The 20,177-nt window shown below is 36.5% G+C and overlaps 1 protein-coding gene across 50 annotated transcripts in view; it reads right to left on the bottom strand.

Moving 5' to 3' along the window:
• Nucleotides 1–20,177, bottom strand: part of ABI2 (abl interactor 2) — a 101,493-nt gene that overhangs the window by 42,229 nt on the left and 39,087 nt on the right. For 22 of the 50 annotated variants that reach the window (XM_054680098.2, XM_054680102.2, XM_054680108.2 and 19 more), the window contains exon 3: nucleotides 8,913–9,089. In XM_054680098.2, the coding sequence (XP_054536073.1) occupies nucleotides 8,913–9,089 (177 nt within the window). Of the gene's footprint in view, nucleotides 1–7,088; nucleotides 7,107–8,912; nucleotides 9,090–13,155; nucleotides 13,232–20,177 lie in introns of all 50 variants that reach the window. The other 28 variants (XM_054680096.2, XM_054680101.2, XM_054680106.2 and 25 more) reach the window with 3 other exon arrangements.

Below are 20,177 nucleotides of genomic sequence, written 5' to 3'. Positions count from 1 at the left end.
AAAACAATCTTTAATGACAAATGATACCTTTGAAATGTCAATATTTTAAAGTGAAGCATTTATCTGTAATCCTTTTGTTGTTGCTTTTAAACAATAAAAACAAACATTATCAAGTAAGAGTAAAGATTAACTTATCCTTGCTCTCCCTCTCATTAATAAGCGGAGGGTATACTACTTGTATCTTAAAATGAAAATGCCAGAAAAAGTTTTTTTAAAAAAATCAATCCACATTTGGGGAAAATTTTAGGAGTAATATGACAAATAATGAATAGCTTTTAAAACTGCATATCTTAATTTCTGAAACCAGAAGATTTTTTTAAAGTGGTAACCAAAGTCCTTTAAGCTCAACCTTAAACAACATAAAACCCAAAGTTACTTTAAGTGATGAGGGAGAAGTGAACCAAACACTAAAACTACATCAATTTGCTGAGAAACAGGAAGGAAAAGGAGCAGGAATTTAAGAGAGAATTTTATTCTATACATGGGATAGCTAAAATATTTGAAAAGAGCTTTCCAGCTTATATTTGTTTTAAGTTTTGGTATGCAAGGTGTTTTTGTTTAAATTGCAGTATCTTCTGTAAGTCTTTGGACCTACCCGCCCCCCGCCAAAAAAAAATAGCATAAAATAAACAATCTATATATTAAAATCTGGTGGACATTTATTATTATTATTTTTTAAGACAGAGTCTCGCTCTGTCACCCAGGCTGGAGTGCAATGGCCTGATCTCGGCTCACCACAACCTCCACCTCCTGGGTTCAAGCGATTCTCCTGACTCAGCCTCCCGAGTAGCTGGGATTACAGGCGCACCACCACGCCCAGCTACTTTTTGTATTTTTAGTAGAGATGGGGTTTCGCGTCATGTTGGCCAGGCTGGTCTCGAACTCCTGACCTCAGGTGATCCACCCACCTCAGCCTCCCAAAGCGCTGGGATTACAGGCATGAGCCACCATGCCTGGCCAACATTTCTATGAATATAACTTGGTACATTTTATGATCTGTAGAATCATCAAATGACTGTATATTTGTTTGGTTAATGGGATTGGATGACTAACATAAGTCACTTAAGAAACAAGTGTCTCTGTAGAATGTCCAAACAATCTAATTTTATACCTAATATTTCATTACCTTTCTATTAAAAGAGTTTTTCAATATTTCCTCAAGGCAGCTTTTCCCGTGTGAAAAATGTTTCTACGCTAAGTAAAACCATAAATATGCTATGCAGAATATAAATACTGCCATCAAATTTGAAGAAAAGGAAGAAAAGAAATAAATGCCAAACAAAATTTTTATAATAGGTAAAATCTATATTATAATTAAAGTTAAACTATATTTCAGAACTAAAATAATCTGGTAAATATAAAAATATATTTACTAGACAGCCATCATGATTGATCCTAAAAAAACTATTTTGAGGGAAGTATTTAAGAGAGAAAACATTTCCTGACAAGTAGCAAAACATGAGATCTCTATGTGCTGATGGAGAGGAACTTAACGACAGCGACAGAGAGAGAGACAGAACATATACCATAAACTCAAGACAAGGAAAACAAAGCAATACTGCAGCCACTTCATAATAGTAATTTCACTTGAAATACTTTTTAAAGTTACAAACATAGCAGAACTATCATCAGGCACACACAGCAGTTTAGGAAATTAGAACAATACTCTGGTGGCCGATACCAATCATAATTTTGTTATGTATTTTTTTATTCCATAAAATGAAAAGACCTCAAGAGCTAAGTGAAGCAGGTATTAGGTACAAGAAAGAAAAGTTGGAAAAGTCCCCACTTTTTCCCTACCAGAGAGAAACTTCCAAAACAGAAGAAATATTTCATTTAGGTGATGAAGGTTAATGCATGGCCACAGCTCAAACACTTTCCCAATAGGCTATGATGAAGGAATGCAAATACCACCGGAGGTAGAAGCAGTTCCTTTATGACCAGGCTTTGGAGATCACTACAACTGGCACCACACATTAAGCCAATTATTGTGACTTAATACTTTTTCTACAATGCTCCTACCTATCCTGCTCTACCTTCTTTGGTACATTCAATACTTCCTTGAATACTGATATAATATTCATTACAAATATCATGCCTGGACAGCCAAGTATCTCTAATTCATAGAAGACATCACCTCTGCTATGAAATCTCCCATTAACAGATGACCTACTACCACAGAACAGTGGCAGACACATCCTAAAATGTTATGTGTGGTATACACCTTATATATTAATCTCCTACCAGACCCTCTAGGTACAAGAGTAAAGGCATGTGAAAAAAAAAAAAAAAAGGAAGGGAGCCTGCGGGGAAACAAAAGGAGACAAAACGGTCTATAGAATGATTTCTCTGCTTTAAAGGTATTCTGAAATAAATAAGACTCACATGCCTAAAATAAAAAGCAATGTGTGGCTGGGCATGGTGGCTCATGCCTGTAATCCCAGCACTCTGGGAGGCCAGGGTGGGCAGATCGCCTGAGGCCAGGAGTTCAGAGACCAGCCTGGCCAACATGGCAAAACCCTGTCTCTACTAAAAATACAAAAATTAGCCGGGCGTGGTGGCAGATGCCTGTAATCCCAGCTGCTTGGAAGTCTGAGGAAGGGAGAATCACTTGAACCCAGGAGGCGGGGGTTGCAGTGAGCCATAGCGCCACTGCACTCCACCTTGGGTGACAGAGTGAGACTCCATGTGAAAAAAAAAAAAAAAAGCAATGTCTACAGATTCTATAGAAAAAAAAAGAAATATCAATGTGGGAAGGTTACGGAAGGTTTCATAGAGAAAAACCTGAGCTGGTTTTTCTCTATGAAACTTCCCTAATAATTTCTTAAACTTGTTAAGTTTTAAAAGAACAGGATTCCAGACTGGGCAACACAGCAAGACCACGTCTCTTAAAAAAAAAAAAAAAAAAAAACAGCCAGGAGTGGCTGTAGTCCCGCTACTTGAGAGGCTGAGGCAGGAGGATCACTTGAGCCCAAGGATACAGTGAGCTATCATGCCGCTGCACTCTGGCCTGAGCAACAGAGCAAGACCCCATCTCTTTAAAAAAAAGAAAAGAGAATTTAAACACACAAATAGAAGAGGGGAAGTGTGTGTAGGTTGTGTCTGTATGTGAAATAGTGAGGATGGGAAAAAGCTGAGGTCAGTCACCTTTGGGCCTTCATTCTCTGTCCAGTTTTGTTCCCCATTATAGTCCCATCTAGTACATAATTATTTGGCTTTCTAGAGACCTCTATCCCTCTCTTCAGAGGATGTATGTTCCTACTTCAATTCCTAAGGGACACCAGGAAAAGGACCAAAAGATCCTCCGAGGAAAATCAAAGCTGAAACCAGGAATTAGAGTATAAATTCAGGACAGAGGTTAAGATTTTTAGAAAAAGGGTTAAAAGACAAAAAAGCCTATCGAGTCAAGAGTCCAACAATAAAACACAGAGAATAAGGGAACATAAGATTAGGAGTAAGAGGAAAGAGAAACAGGTAAAGAAAGCAGAAGAAAACAAGAGAAATAAAGATGGACAAACTCCTGCTTGATTTTGAAAACAGATTCTAACAACTGGCTTTTGTCAAAACAGAATTGATGGCTTAAGGTTGGAACTTATAGGCAAAAACAGATGGGTCTCTCAAAGGTTGATGTTACTACAAAGCTTTTCCTCCAGGTGCTGTGTCGGATAAATTTTTAAGAGTGTACCTTCAACTGTACCTGAAAGCTAGAAATATAAGGGGAATTTATCATATTTCTGTAAGGAATGACAAATACTTGCTAAAAATAGTACTCAAGTGAAAACAGTCCATTTTTTAAACATGGGGCTAAATGATGGATCTTCAAGATCTTAAGCAAAATTTTTAAAAGTATTATATTCTTAATTTGCTGGCTGTAAAACTCTTAAGCCCTGCTCATTAATTATTAAGAATCTGGCCGGGCACGGTGGCTCACGCCTGTAATCCCAGCACTTTGGGAGGCCGAGGCGGGCAGATCACGAGGTCAGGAGATCGAGACCATCCTGGCTAACACGGTGAAACCCCGTCTCTACTAAAAATACAAAAAATTAGCTGGGCGAGGTGGCGGGCGCCTGTAGTCCCAGCTACTCGGGAGGTTGAGGCAGGAGAATGGCGTGAAACCTGGGAGGCGGAGCCTGCAGTGAGCCAAGATGGCACCACTGCACTCCAGCCTGGGCAACGGCAAGACTCCGTCTCAAAAAAAAAAAAAAAAAGAATCTGAGACGGGTGCGGTGGCTCACACCTGTAATCCCAACACTTTGGGAGGCCGAGGTGGGTGGATCACAAGGTCAGGAGTTTGAGACCAACCTGGCCAATATGGCGAAACCCTGTCTCTACTAAAAGTACATAAATTAGCCAGTCGTGGTGGCAGGCACCTGCAATCCCAGCTACTAGGGAGGCTGAGGCTGGTGAATCGCCTGAACCCGGGAGGCGGAGGTTGCAGTGAGCCAAGATCGTGCCACTGCACTCCAGCCTGGGTGACAGAGCAAGACTCGGTCTCAAAAAAAAGAAAAAAAGAAAAAAAAAAAAGAATCTGCTTGGGCGATGTTCAACTGAAATAATACATTAAAAATCAGAAGTTTTTATTACTTTTGATTAAACTAATATGCTTATTTTAAAAATACTTAAGTTTAGCTTCATTCGTGACAATTTTAATGCATTCAACAGAAAAATTCATTACAAACACATCATACTGACCTCAGTAACAGGGTCTTAAAATTCTTTTTACTACTAAAAGAGTACTGGCCGGGCATGGTGGCTCACAACTGTAATCCCAACATTTTGGGAGGCCGAAGTGAGAGGATGGCTTGAGCACAGGAGTTCGAGACCAGCCAGGCCAACACAGTGAGACCCCATCTCTACAAAAAATTTGTTAAAAAATAGCCAGGCATGGTGGTGCACATATGTAGTACCAACTACTCAGGAAGCTGAGGCAGGAGAACCACTTGAGTCAGGGCAGTCAAAGCTGCAGTGAGTCATGATCACACCAGTGCACTCCAGCCTGGGTGACAGAGTGAGACCCTGTCTCCAAAAAAAAAAAAAAAAAAAAAAAAAAAACAAGAGTATGGAACAGGAACCAGTTCAAGGTACATTCCACTTTTATATGGCCTTAGGTATATATGAAAACACCTCCAATATGGCATTCTATCCACTGACCTTGTACGTCCTTTGTTATAAAACTATTACCATAGTGTTTTTAAAAATCTTATGAACTCTTGAATTTGTAACTTGACTGAAGAAAAACAGTTAATCCAAATTTCAGATGACAAGAACAATTAAGCATCAAACATGCTGTATAAAATAGTAAAAGTTAAACTTTTAAACAAGGTCCTAAAGTATGATGACTTTCTCTAGAGACTGTCTGAAAAGTATAAAAAGTATGACAGCAACGGGAGCAGCAAAGACAGAGCTCAAAAAGTGCTGAGAAAGAGAAAAAGAGAAGTAGAAAGAAAAACGACTAGGTCTTAAATAGGTTTTAAATTTTGAACATTTAATCAGCTACCCTGATTAAAATGAGGATAAGGAATCCATAATGCTATTGCTCATCAGGAGACTTCTAAGACACTTGCTAGAATTCACAGGTCTCCAAAAAGCTCAGGGATCTTATCTAAGTGTGATTCTTCATTAGATCTTTCTAGGAGACTCTGTTTGGCCTATCTCTCACAATGGAAACAGATCCTGACGCAGGAACATCAAGAAGGAATCATACTGGGGCTTAGAGAAAACAAGCATGAGATAGTAGCTTGGGCAAGCTAGTCTAAACTTTAAGGGTAAAAAATTTGTGTGTTTCTGTATTTTTTCTTCAATTAAACTTTCCGTGTATTTCTATCACTTTGGAGGTTAACACATCAATGGTCAAAATTTGAATACAGACTTTAGGGTAAAAGGGCCAAAGCAGCCACAGTCTGCTTTTGGTCTAGTTCACTGCAACCCACCTATTTCAAGCAAAAGGATTTCTTCACAATTCCACATCTTACTCACCATGACTGAGGATTTGGAACCAACAATCCAATCAATAATACAGGTGTCCATATGCCTGGGCTCTTCCAATCAAATCTACCTACCACGGGCAGGTGAAAGTTGTGTGGCCATAGTTAGTACTAGTTAATGATTCAGAGCTCAGTCATCTTGTCATCACTTTCTACACTAAAGATATGGCAAATAATGGGTATTAGATGGGAGGAATATATATTTGAAAATAAACTATAAAACTCACCTACAAAAAAAAAATCAAAGAAGAAATGCATGCTAAGTTTTGTATATAATTGTAGTAACCTTGTATTTTAGGCAGGCTTCTTGAATATAGTTGAATTTCTTTTATCACGAATCCTCCACGATACCAAAACGTTATTGAAACGAATTCTAACAGGAAATATCTCTAATTCTTAACTGATATTCTGTTAAACATTATCATGAGCTTTTGAAGTTTTGCATATAATTATATTCACCTTTAAAAGCTCTTACAGTTTATATTGAAATATATTCTTTATACAGCTATTTGGAAAAAAGAATAATTTTTCTACAAAATATGATACTGCAACTTAAAAAAAAAACCCGTGTCACTGAATATTTTCTGCTTCTCAATTTCTTTATACTGATTAAAAGATAATGACATATTGTCCATAAGGTATATCAGAAAGCACACCATTTATAGAATAAAAAGGCTATTACACAGGGGGAGGGTTAAATAAAGCACATTAATTGGCCCTCCGATTCATAACAAAGTCTCTATATTTATAAAAATCCAGCTAATTATATTTCATAACATTTTTATGATAGGGTAGCTTACATTTCAGTTTCACAAAATACATTAACATTACAAAATAACCATTCATTCAACAAATATTTACTAAGCACCTAATGTGTGTCAGGTACTGTTCTAGGCACAAAGGATAGAGCAGTGAACAAAACAGACAAAAATATCTGCCCTCAAGGAACATGAAGACACACCACGAAGTTGCATGACAAAAAATAAAACAAAAAGGAGATTTATTGGGTTTTAAAAGGCCAAGTGTTAACTATCTCTTTAACTCCCCATATGTAATATTCTACATAAGAACAAAGAATGGAAATCCAGCCCTGGAATCTCTTACCTTAAATCTAAGCAACCACTTAATGCATAAATGGAGCAAATAAAAGAGGTAAGGAAAAAAAGCATTGAAAGGTTAGTTGAAACTTCAGGATGTGAAGAGAAAGGAAAAAAAGAAAAAACAAGTTAAGCATTCAGCATTAACAAAATAATGTTTCAGTAGATCATAGAAAGAGTGGTTAAAGCAGAATGTGTCATGAACAGAAGTTTCTCTGATGAATTTAAGATACTGTTTTATTCCACAATTTAATTGTATTAAAGATTTCTTCAAATTAATGACCCTTAAACACTGAAAGTCAAAAAATGAAGGGGCTAGAATCCTGAAAGAAAAACATTTTACTTTGAGGATTATAAGAATGGGGGATGTAAACCTATGAATTATATATTTTTAAAAAATGGGATTACTTTTTTCTTATGTAATTGGGCAAACACAAATGTCATCTTTTATATTCTAAGTGTCTTTTTGGCATTAGATTCTAGAGGTATTCTAAAATATTCCATTAGCAGTTGTTAGCCTTGAATAAATTTTCCCAAGTTAGAAGAAATTTCAGTTATTAACTAACCATCCAATTACACATCTTATTTTAACATGCTCTTATTAGTAATCTAAATGCATGTAGGTATTGGCTATAAAATTAAATATTGGGCAGGCACGACGGCTTACACCTGTAATCCCAATATTTTGGGAGACCAAGGTGGGAAGATCACTTAAGTATACGAGTTCATGACCACCCTGGGGGCAACACAGACAGGCCCTGTCACTACAAACAAAAAATTTAGCTCAGCATGGTGGCACGTGCCTGTAGTCCCAGGGAAGCTGACAAGGGAAGATCACCTGAGCCCAGGAGTACAAGGTTGGAGCGAGCTATGATTGTGCCACTGCACTCCAGCCTAGGTGACAGAGTGAGACCCTGTCTCAAAAAAGTTATTTTAAATATCATATTCCAGATAATAGTGCTTGCATCAAAACCCTGAAGACAAAGAGATTTTAAAAATAAATTTACAGTGTACATTTTCTTTTTACCTAGATCTACATTAAATTTAGATTTAACTGATTTCCATCCATAACAGCGTTTTTTAAGTATGCTTATATTAGAAAAAAAATCAACTACATGAACTGTACAGTATCATTATAAGCATGTATATTTATTTAGTCACATCTGATAAGTCACTGTCTTTCAAACTACTGATCAGACGTAAATTAATACTCAGCTAAAGCTCTGAATCATTAAGTTCAAACACCAATTTAAATGAAATTTGCATGTTCTAGGCACCCAAATACATCTTAAAAGACAGCCAAAATATGTAATAGCTACACACTCAAAAGCAGTGGCAATATTAATTCACCTATTACTTTTACCTAACACTATTCTTGCCCAAAATGTTGGGATAAAATTATTTTAGAAAAATTCAAAGTACATGTCTATTAATATATGTTGTTTTTGAAAACTAATGCCAAAAGTCTGCTGATAAATACTTGAGATAAGGTAAACACTTTCATAATAACATGATGAATGATTTTTTAATCAGTCATATTAAATTAAAATTGGAAAGATTACACGACACTTATTTACTCAAACCATAGGAGGTATTATCATAACCAAGCAAATATAATTCATTCAAAGATGACTGTTTAAAACTTGAGAATACATCACTAAGAAAAAGCAAAAAGGGTAAAACAGTTATAGTAGCAAGGAATCTTCACAACCACAACTGGGCCAAGACTTTGTCCTCTAGGAAAGAAAGACAGATAAAAAGCTTAATTTTCTCAAGAGTTGGTTTCATTATGGGTTACTACTTTTAAAAGCTTGAAAAAAATTATACCTACCTTTACTCCATGTCCAATATCATCTAGAATTGTATAGTCAATAGGTTTTCTAATATAACGAACTGGTCGTTCAAGGTTGGCTGGAGCAATAATCTTATGTGTCCTTGAAGTGTTTTTATTGGTAGTCAAAATACCAATTTCTCTTCTTGCAACTTTCTCTTTATGAATATCAACTGTCTGCAAAATATAATGTAAAAAACAACACAAAAATGTATAGTTCTAATATCCACAAAAATCAAAATATATATGCCTAGAGATTTAATATTGCTACTCATATTCTAAACTATGCTTGCTAAATTTTATTCTTCTGGACTACTGATTTTCTCCATTTTTAGGTTAAAGCAAGGGCTGGTAAACCATGGCCCACAGGCCAAATCTGGCCCATCATCTGATTTTTACAGCCCACAAGCTAAGAGTGGTGTTTACATTTTTTAATGTTTGGAGAAAAGAACAACCAAAAAAAACCTTCACGTGAAAATTATATAAAATTCAAATATGCTTTTCCATAAGTAAAGTTTTATTGGAATACAGCCATGCCGCTCACTTGCTTATCTGTCTAGGCTTTACACTATAATGGCAGAGATGAGCCACAACAGAGATGGTATGGCCCACAAAAACTGAAGTATATATTAGCTGGCTCCTTTACAGAAAAGGTTTGCCAACCCCTGGGTTAAAGCATGCTAATTTTTCCCTCTCCATTAAGATTTAGACTAATATAGTGATTAAGAAAGCCCCCGAAATTAATCTAGTTACATTTCTAATGACCTATTAGTATAATTTCTATTCATGTTTAAACATCTTTTTATTTAAAAAGAAAGAGGGCTGAAATATAATGTTAAAAATAAAGCCAGGCACAGTGGCTCAGGCCTGTAATCCAAGCACTTTGGGAGGCCAAGGTGGGCAGATTGCTTGATCCCAGGAGTTCATGACCAGCCTGGGCAACATGGCGAAACCCCGTCTCTACAAAAAGTAGCTGGGTATGACAGCACGTGCCTGTAATCCCAGCTATTTGAGAGGCTGAAATGAGAGAACTGCTTGAGTCCAGGAAGTCAAAGCTGCAGTGAGCCATGAATGCACCACTGCACTCTAGCCTGGGTGACAGAGCAAGACCCTGTGTCAAAAAACAAAAAAGCCATTTTTTGACCCCAAAAGACCAAGTTGCTTGGGCAAAGCTGCTTATATTTTATCATGACAAAATGCCTGTAAAATATTTCATTAATTTATTTATATTTATTAAATGCTCACATAAGACATACGAGTAAGAATGTATTGTAATTACAATCTTCTATTTGCTAACAGAGGGTGAATTTCTCCACATACACAGGTAATTAGTACACTAAAGCAAAATTTTTTAAACTGCAAGCTGCAATTTAGTGGTATGTAAGCAGCAATTATTTCAAATCAAATAGAACAGAAATATCAGACTGCATGTACACATAGTAAGGTAAAATACTGTTTCTTGAAAAGTCTGTTTATTATATATATAAATATATACATGAATTATGTGCTGAATACAACGTAAAAAAATTTTTTTCCTGTGTGTTGCAGTCAAAAGAGTTTGAAAAATCACTTCACTAAAGTGGTTCACATCTCTTACCACCAATTCCTGGCTCAAGCAGCAATCAATAGACACATTTTTTGCTAACTCCTCCCCAGTCCCACTTCAATGTCCTACTTCAATTTCCCCTTTCTAAAAGAACCTGGTAGTAACAGTGAAAAGATAATCATCATGACATTATAAAATACTGCTTTAAGAAATCTGAACACTGATCATTTATCCTTCTAAACTGCCTCAAGTATGAGGTAAGCCTGAAACAAATTCAAAGCCTCTTATTTCTCTACAACCAAGAGACCTTAAAAACAACAGGATCTATATGTTCCAGAGCTAACGAATGTATAAATGGAACATCAAATAAAAAACTAACCATGGTAGTAATCTTACAATTTTAAGTATTCAAGAAAAAAACAATCTCAGCCAGGCATGGTGGCTCACGCCTGTAATCCCAGCACTTTGGGAGGCCAAGGTGGGCGGATCACGAAGTCCGGAGATCGAGACCATCCTGGCTAACAAGGTGAAACCCCGTCTCTACTAAAAATACAAAAATTAGCCGGGCATGGTGGCGGGTGCCTGTAGTCCCAGCTACTTGGGGGGCTGAGGCGGGAGAATGGCGTGAACCCAGGAGGCAGAGCTTGCAGTGAGCCGAGATTGTGCCACTGCACTCCAGCCTGGGCAACAGAGCAAGACTCCATCTTAAAAAAAAAAAAGAAAAGAAAAGAAAAAGAAAAAGAAAAAAAATAATCTCTAAACTTTTCTACGCATGTTAGGCTAATTATGAGAATAGCTTTCCTCTTCAACTGCTTGGGAAAACTGTAACAGAAAAGTTAAGTTTGCATATTAGTGATGATATTGGAATTCACTTAATTTTTAACTTTAGAGAAATGGAAATTAATCACATTTGGATTATATTTTATTTTTATGAGACAGTATCTCACTCTGTCGCCCAGGCTGGAGTGGAGTGGCCCGATCATGGCTCACTGCATCCTCGACCTCTCAGGCTGAAATGATTCTCCCGCCTGAGCTTCCTAAGGAGCTGGGACTACAGGCGTGTTCCACCATGCTGGCCTAATTTCTCTACTGTCTGTAGAGTTGGGGTTTTTCCATGTTGCCCAGGCAGGTCTTGAACTCCTAAGCTCAAGTGATCCACCCACCTTGACCTCCCAAAGTGCTGGGATTACAGGAGTAAGCCAATGTACTGGCCTCGAATAAAGTTTAGTGAGTCATTCTAAATCATTAAAAGTATGGGCTAGAAATACCATTTCATACCATCAAGTATGCTTCAAAAAACAAAATATGACACTTTTTTTATAAAATGGGTCTTCATCAGATCAATAAAAGGTTCATCAGATAACATAATCCTCAAGACATTGTTTTTATTCTCCTCAGTTTTTAGAAATGTACTTAACTTATTCAGAAATGAAACTATAAGAGTGTAAACCTGAGCAGCCATAACAGAATTACAAGCTTATAGCTTCTATTTCACATCTGCATACTATAAATATACATTTTTTTGCAACAGGTTCTCACTCTGTCACAGAGGCTGGAGTGCAGTGGGACAATCATAGCATACTGTAGTCTTGAACTCCTAGGCTCAAGCATCCTCTCACCTCAGCCTCCTGAGTAGCTAGGACTACAGGCATGCACCACCATGCCCAGCTAATTTTATTTTTTGTAGAGATGGGATGTCACTGTGTTGCCCAGGATGGTCTTGAACTCCTGACCTCAAACAATGCTCCTGCCTCAGTCTCCCAAAGTGCTGGGATTATAGGCATGAGCCACTATGCCTGGCACATACTAGAAATATTAATAAATCTCCGGAGAATGAACAGGGAGAAGTAATCTTCCACTTATTATTTACACTAACACACAGTAATATTTTATAACAAGCACATATTTCTTGTTTGAAAAATTGAGACTTTAAAAAAGCATTAAAATATAAATTAGAAATCTGTTCATTTGATCTTATAGAGATGTGACTTGGTCTAGGGATTGGGGACATTTACATATTACCCACATGTTCTCTTCATATACACACAAACACACACTTAGCCCAAACCCATAGACCATAACAGTAAAAAAAAAAAAGGAAGACCAATACAGTAAATAAAAAGATAACAATAAGCCTAAAATAAGGGGTCATTGTTATAATAGAGCAAAAAAATTGGCACTAAGCCTCCAGGGAGAGAAGGCAAAATAGAAACATAATGAGTTACGAGGAAATATATCAATTCATCAGGAAAGTGAAATGTTTCCCAGGATTAAATTCTTTAAAAATATATTTGTTGTTGCTTTTTATATCAAATCTCAGTAAAAACTGAAGGCATGTTTTTTAAACAGCATAAGTATACAGAAAGTCAAAATAATTTAGTTTGGCTATATGATGTTTTTAATTGTCTACTTCAAAGAATGCCTACATCTTAGAAACACTAGGGGCAGGGTAACTCAACAGTGGCACTACTGACATTTTGGGCTTGATAATTCTTTGTTGTGGGCAGGGGTGAAGGCTGCTGTCTTGAGGATTGCAGAATATAGAAAAGCATCCAGGTAGATAACTGTAGCACTCCCCCACCATGAGATGTGACAACCAAAAATGTCTAACATTGCCAAATGTCCCCTTGGGGGCAAAACTTCCCTGGTTGAGAACCAAAGATCTATAGAGGAAGGACTAATTAGCTGGTCCCTTACCTCATTCAATCTCAAATTGCAATTGTTTCCAAATTTGGTCACAAAAGTCGACTCAAGATCAACGCCTCTAATTTGCCTAAGTATAGATATTTTAAGTAAATAACTTTTAAAAAACATCTATAATAATAAAGGTAATCTAACAACGGTATAATTTGCATTCTTGCCATCATACTACCACACGGGGTTGAACTGCAGTATTGCCTGTGGGCAGAAGAAAACATGCCTTTAGAAAATGGCTATGGTTCTACTTGGAGTTTGAATAATTTGACAGAGAGCACTAAATCTATTTCATAAACAAGCAGAAGATTCTCAGGTTGGTCCAGAAGATTCTAAGGTTTTCAGCAATCATCTGCTTCAATTTTTTTACAGCTTTCACTTGTAGAAAATAAGCATATTCAAATTAGATAGAATAATAAACACTCCCTCCTCACATCTATCATGCAGCTTTAACATTCATAAATTCGTAGACAATTGTCAGTTGTAAAAGAAATTTAGGAAAGCTCCTGTAACATATTCTTAAATAAAATATGGCTACTATATTTTTCCTACATCAAATTCACAGCTATCAGTAATTATGGCGTTTGCCCTCATGATATTCTTTGACATTACAATGTTAAATTTCATTAAGTTAAATTTTGGAAGTACAAGTTCAACACTGATATTTAGGATGAATTTTAAAAGTAAGAAAAGTATTTCAAATTTATTCTGGGTTTTTTAAGTTACTAGTTATATGACAATAAACCTACTTATTTAGAAGAGACCTCAATAACAGCACTCACCTGTGGCAAGTAAAAAATGTGTTCTGCTAGCAATCAAAGATGACCAAAACTAATTCAAATACACAATTAATATAATTATTGTTTGCTACAGATCCCATTAACCAAAAAACACACCAAGATATATCACTGCAATTGTGTAGGACTTAATAAACATCTATTCTCCCACAGTTCCTTATTAATTAGCTTCTCACTGATATTGCCAAGCTGATCTTGCATGCTGCAGGCTTTCCCCATGACACTTCAGCCACACAGTGCCAAACCCAGGTTCCTTAAGGATACCTCTTATGGCCTTGAGATAATCATACTGACTCCCAGCTCCTTTGCAAGACTGAGCCCCACTCCCACATCTCCCTCATTAACCCAAGCACATGCTCAGGCCACAGCAGATGACAGGAAGGTACTGTATAAAATATTTTGTTTTAGGATTATCCATGCATTGTCATTTCCCATTACCACAGATAATTGAAAGTTGACTGTACTGGATAGCACTACCTCAGTTAGCTGCCCATCAGTGTGGGAAAACATCTGCAATCAAACAGTTACAGTGGATTAACCCAACTAAATTGGGTGTTTTTAAATATGTCTCAATTTTTTTTATTAGTAAGCTAATGTTTCAAATAAACATTTAAATTACAATTATGCTTCAAATTATGTATCATTCATAAAACAAATTAGTTACTAACAGAGTAATTTTCAGTTTTTTTATATAAAGTGATATAAAAACTACATAGGAAATTAATTGGGAAGTATAAAAAGTCTACTTTCTATGCATAATTACGTATTGATAACCTTCAGTGTATCTCCTTAATTAAAATTGGAAATTCTTTTTTTTTTTTTTTTTTGAGACAGAGTCTCACTTTGCCACCCAGGCTGGAATGCAGTGGCACGATCTCAGCTCACTGCAACCTCCGCTCCCAGGTTCAAGCAATTCTCCTACATCAGCCTCCAGAGTAGCTGGGATTACAGGTGCCCACTACCACACCCGGCTAATTTTTGTATTTTTAGTAGCAACAGGGTTTCACTATGTTGGCCAGGCTGGTCTCAAACTCCTGACCTCAAGTGATCCGGCCACCCTTAGCCTCTCAAAGTGCTGGGATTACAGGCGTGAGCCACGGAGCCTGGCCAAAATTAGAAATTCTTAAGCAAGGCTATCTATATAAAGTTTTTTGTGTTTTGGGTTGTTGAGACAGTTTCTCACTCTGCTGCCCATGCTTGAATCCAGTGGCATGAACATGGCTCACTGCAGCCTCGACCACCTGGGCTCAAGTGATACTCCCGCCTCAGCCTCCTGAGTAGCTGGGACTACAAGTGTGCACCACCACACCTGGCTAATTTTTGCATTTTTTGGAGAGATGGAATTTTGCCATGTTGGCCAGGCTGGTCTCGAACTCCTGACCTCAAGGGATCCGCCTGCCTCAGCTTCCCAAAGTGCTGGGACTACAGGCATGAGCCACCACACCCAGCCTAAAGTTTTTAGACAGTAAAAGCTACCCTACTTGTTGAGTTCTTAAGGCCACTGCCTTTCAATACCTAGCTCTTGAGAAGAATTACTTCCAATTTTATATTATTTTATGATAATTATTTTCCAGCTCCTTTAATTGTTACCTGCTAACTAATTTAACACCTGGCCCAGTAAGTCCTACTCAGCCCTTGGGAAGGTGGGAAGAGCACTACTTTCTTAAGTTCTTTATGTTGCCTTTTGACCTTGCTTAATCTTTTTTTCTAAGCCATGACAAACTTGAACATGGATAAGTACTGACTAATTTTACTAGCAAAGAAAAAAGATGGGCCTCGCTTAGAAAAATTTTAGTTTACAAACTGATAAGAGTTTTAGTTTGAAAAGTGTTTTGCAAACTTTTTATTAAAAAAAATTACCAGAAAAGGACACAAAATAATGGGCACAGTAAGCAACATTCATCCTTATAATAATGTTACACTATACTGACTTAAAGGTATGTGTACCTGTACAAGTATTCAGTAAAATTACATGTTTGCTCTGATAAGTATATATTTAGGGGAAATATTTAATGTTAATTTAACTCCACTATCAGTTTGAAGATAAAAATTTTCATTTGTTTTAATAATATCCTTCCAAAGAATGAATAGGATAACAGCAACAAAGCTAGAGATGAAATTTCTTTAAAATTTATCAGCCCTAAAATACATAACATAATCCATGTTAAGAACCAACCCTAATACTGCCTTATAGATATGATGAATGTAGTAAAAAATAGTATACTACTTAATACTATATTGTCCTTTTAATACAAAAAAGTGTCTGATACTATATATTCCTAATCAATTAATATCTTGTTTTTGAAAACATTTGACATTTAGAAAGAGTGGGTTATTACTTTGTTTTGTTGAAGTATTTCTCCCCGATACAGAGTACAGTCAATGGAATTCCCATCCTCGGATTACAATTCAGAGTAATGTGAGAAACAGTTCAGTTACATTAAAGTAATAGAGGGTTGAGACCAGTGGACACAGATTGAGGTAAAGAGCAGAACCAACAGAACAGAATGGAAGCAAATAAAATCAAGCTCATTTGTGAGAATCGCAAAAATAAGGAATTCAAGATGGAAAACAGCTAAGAAATTATCTAAACAGTCCTGCCTTACAGATGAAAAAACTTAAGTTCAAAGAAGTCAAATGTCACACAAGTCAGCAGAAGAGTCAGGGTAAAACCTAGATGCCCTGATCTTTTTCAGGCCAATCCTACTCAGTGTTCATTTTCGTTAAAATAGACGAAAGGGCTAGGAGGCTGAAAGGTGGTAAAGTTCTTACCCAGGCAATGGGGAAAAAAATACTAATGGGAAAAGAAACTCAATACCCTAGATAACTAGTATCTACTAGTCCTAAATAACTCTACCCTTACAACTCTTGAGGCTTATTGCCATTCCAATAAATGTGTGATCTTGTCTTTGACCTGACTGAACCCTCCATTCCTTCCACTCAATCTTCTCTACAAACTCTCGGAATCTAGTATTTTTGCCCAAGTTGCACAAAAATCTGGTCTCAAGAACCCCCTGGTTCCCTCTAGAAACACACAATATTTTAAATAATAATACAAGCATCATAATAAAATTTAACACTCAAACATTTGGAAAAAGTATTTTAGAGCAGGGGCTGGCAAACTAAGGCTCCATGCCAGAATGTGGCCCGCTGCCTGCTTTTATATGGCCCAGAAGCTAAGAATAGTTTTAACATTTTTGAATCATTGTTTAAAAATACACACACAAAAAAGAAAAGAAAACGTAATTAAACTGTCTCTCAAATCTGTCCACATCTCTATCCTCACATGCAATGTCATCTCTCTTTGCTGGGCATGGTGGCTCATGCCTGTAATCCCAGCACTTTGGGAGGCTGAGGTGGGAGGATCACTTGAGACCAGGAGTTCAAGACCACCCTGGGCAACATCATGAGACCCCATCCCCCAACCAAAAAAAAAAAAAGTACACACACACACATACACACAGAAAGAGAGAGAGAGAGAGAGAGAGAGAGAGAATAATAGGAGAATGACACCATACGTAGCCCACAAAACCTAAAATAGTTATCAACACATGGCCCACAAAACCTAAAATAGTTACCATCTGGCCTTTTATTTAAGAAAAGTTTGCCAACCCCTATTTTAGAGTATTTACTATTTGTTTTGTAAGCAGAAAATGTTTTCTTCTACACTAGAGAATAATATTCCAGTCTGAAGAATATCAAATAGTTTTGATATTCAACTGACTTTTTAAATAAAGAATTCTACCTATAAACACAAGTAAAAAATTTCAATCCTTGAGGCAAATGCTAGAAAATACATAAATTTTTAAAATTACTCCTGTTTCTTAAATATAGCCTCTAACAGCCTATTTCTCAGACTTGATCCTTTATCCAACATAATAATTTATATTCTGTATAAACTTAACAGCCACTGAGAATTGCAGATCTATTACCCCTCCAACTATTGCCCTCTAGACACTCAACTCTGAAAAAAGAAGGTTCGACGTATTCCTGACAGCTTTGACTGAGGTCTCTGTAATTTCCGGCTTATTAATCTCTATCCATTCTTCTGTTTTTTACTTAATCCATTAAGATAGCTTTAAAAGATAGCATTAATTGACCACATTAATTAAATGCCAATTTATATGATACTCCTAAAGAAAATGTTCTGAATAACTGAATTAATACATATACTCAAAATCTAGGGTGGCTGAGTATTCACCTTCCTCCTTGAGCTTGCTAACACTTTTCTACCAAAGTACTACAAAATTCTAAACAGAAAATAAATTATTATCCTTCATTGCTATTTGCTTGTTGTCATCATTTACCCACATAATCTCTCCTACTCTCCCCTAATGCCTAATAAAACTTGTTCCTCCTTTTTAGGAACTCAAATATACTAGTTTCTCTTCTATATTTGTTCTTTTTTTTAACGTTTCTTTTTAACATCCTTTGCTAATGCTTCAAACATGGAAAAATTTTAGGATTCTCAAGAATAGATCTTGAAATTCTATATCACATTAGCAATTTGTCAACCTCCCTCCTTCTACAGAAAACCAAGTTCAGGCCAGGAGTAGTGGCTCACACCTGTAATCCCAACACCTTGGGAGACTAAGGTGGGAGACTGCTTGTGCCCAGGATTTCAGGACCAGCCCCAGCATGATGGCAAGACACTATCTCTACAAAAAAAAAAAAAAAATTCAGCCAAGCATGGCATGTGCCTGTAGTCCCAGCCAGCTACTTGAGAGGCTGAGGCAGGAGGATCCCTTGAGCCCAGGAGTTCGAGGTTGCAGTGAGCCATGATTGTACAACTATACTCCAGCCTGGGAAACAGGGCAAGACTTTGTCTCTTAAAAAAAAAAAAAAAAATCATCTATTTCGTCATTTAAAATCCCATTGATTATTTCCTTCAGGAGGCCTTTCCCAACTGAAATTTACCTTACACTCATTAAAACGCACCAATTTTTTTTTAACTTAAGATACACAATATAACAAGCAATAAATGATATGTCTGCAGAAGTTTGTATAAAATGTGAAGAAACCCTTATAATGGCAAATTCAGATTTCAGATTAAGTAATATTAAATAAGAAATCTCTCTAAATTGGTCTGACAAATTTTCAAAAATACCATATCTGATTTTATTATCTGGACTATATTTGGTCTAGTTATACAAATTTGCTAAACTTTAGACTCTCAAAGACGGTTAGTTCATTTGAAAAGAGCCCTGAACTCTCAAGACATTAAAAATAATAATAATATGCACATTTAAAAATTATTTTTATTCCAAAATAGTTCTAATCATTTAGGTCTAAAAAGAGTGTTGAATAATAATCATTCAAATGACAAGAGTGCTAAAATAGAACATTTCAAAGATCTATTCAAAAAAAGGGAGGCAGACCAAAACCTTTATCATTTTTATATTTTTAAAATTGCATTTTACAACTTAATTGGTTTTTCACTGCAGTATTATTTTAAATGGCCCCAAAATATGGGAATGATTATGAAAGGTACAACATATACACGCAACATTATGCAGCCACTGAGAATGTTTATGAAGAACTTACAACATCAAGAGATTATGTTTGCTTTAATGCTAAGTTAAAAAAGCAGAACCCAAAATTTTATACCTATTCTATAACTGACTCTATTATAATCCTGGCTACTTTTTTTTATTTTTTTTTTGGAGACAGGGTTTCACTCTGTCTCCCAGGCTGAAGGGCATGTCATAATCACAGCTAAATATAGTCTAGACCTCCCCATGCTCAGATGATCCTCCCACCTTAGCCTCCCAAGTAGCTGGGACAACAGGCGTGCACCACCAAACCTGGCTAATTTTTGTATTTTTGGTAGAGAACAGGGTTTTGCTATGCTGCCCAGGCTGGTCTGGAACTCCTGGGCTGAAGCGATCCTCCCACCTCAGCCTCCCAAAGTGCTGGGATTACAGATGTGTGCCCAGCCCACAGTTACATTTTAAAAAAACTACTTACAGGAAAAAGGATTACAAGGAGATATACCAAAATATTAACAGAGAAAAGCTTGGGAAGTGGTAAAATGGTTTATTTTTCCACTTTTTCTCTTCTTTTTCTGGGTTTTCATGAGTATGGCTTTTATAATGAAGACAGATTAACATTTTTAAAAAATCTTTTACAAGCCCATGAAGTAATACACTTTTTTTAAAGTTATATATAATAAAAATAATTTCATAAGGTTTGCTAGTTTCTCCATTATTGCAGGTATGGTACCATCCC

This window comes from Pan troglodytes, chromosome 13 (genome assembly GCF_028858775.2).
Source record: "Pan troglodytes isolate AG18354 chromosome 13, NHGRI_mPanTro3-v2.0_pri, whole genome shotgun sequence".
In the NCBI taxonomy this organism is placed as follows: domain Eukaryota; kingdom Metazoa; phylum Chordata; class Mammalia; order Primates; family Hominidae; genus Pan; species Pan troglodytes.
Note: the sequence above shows the minus strand (reverse complement) of the source record. Positions and strands in the feature narration are given on the sequence as shown.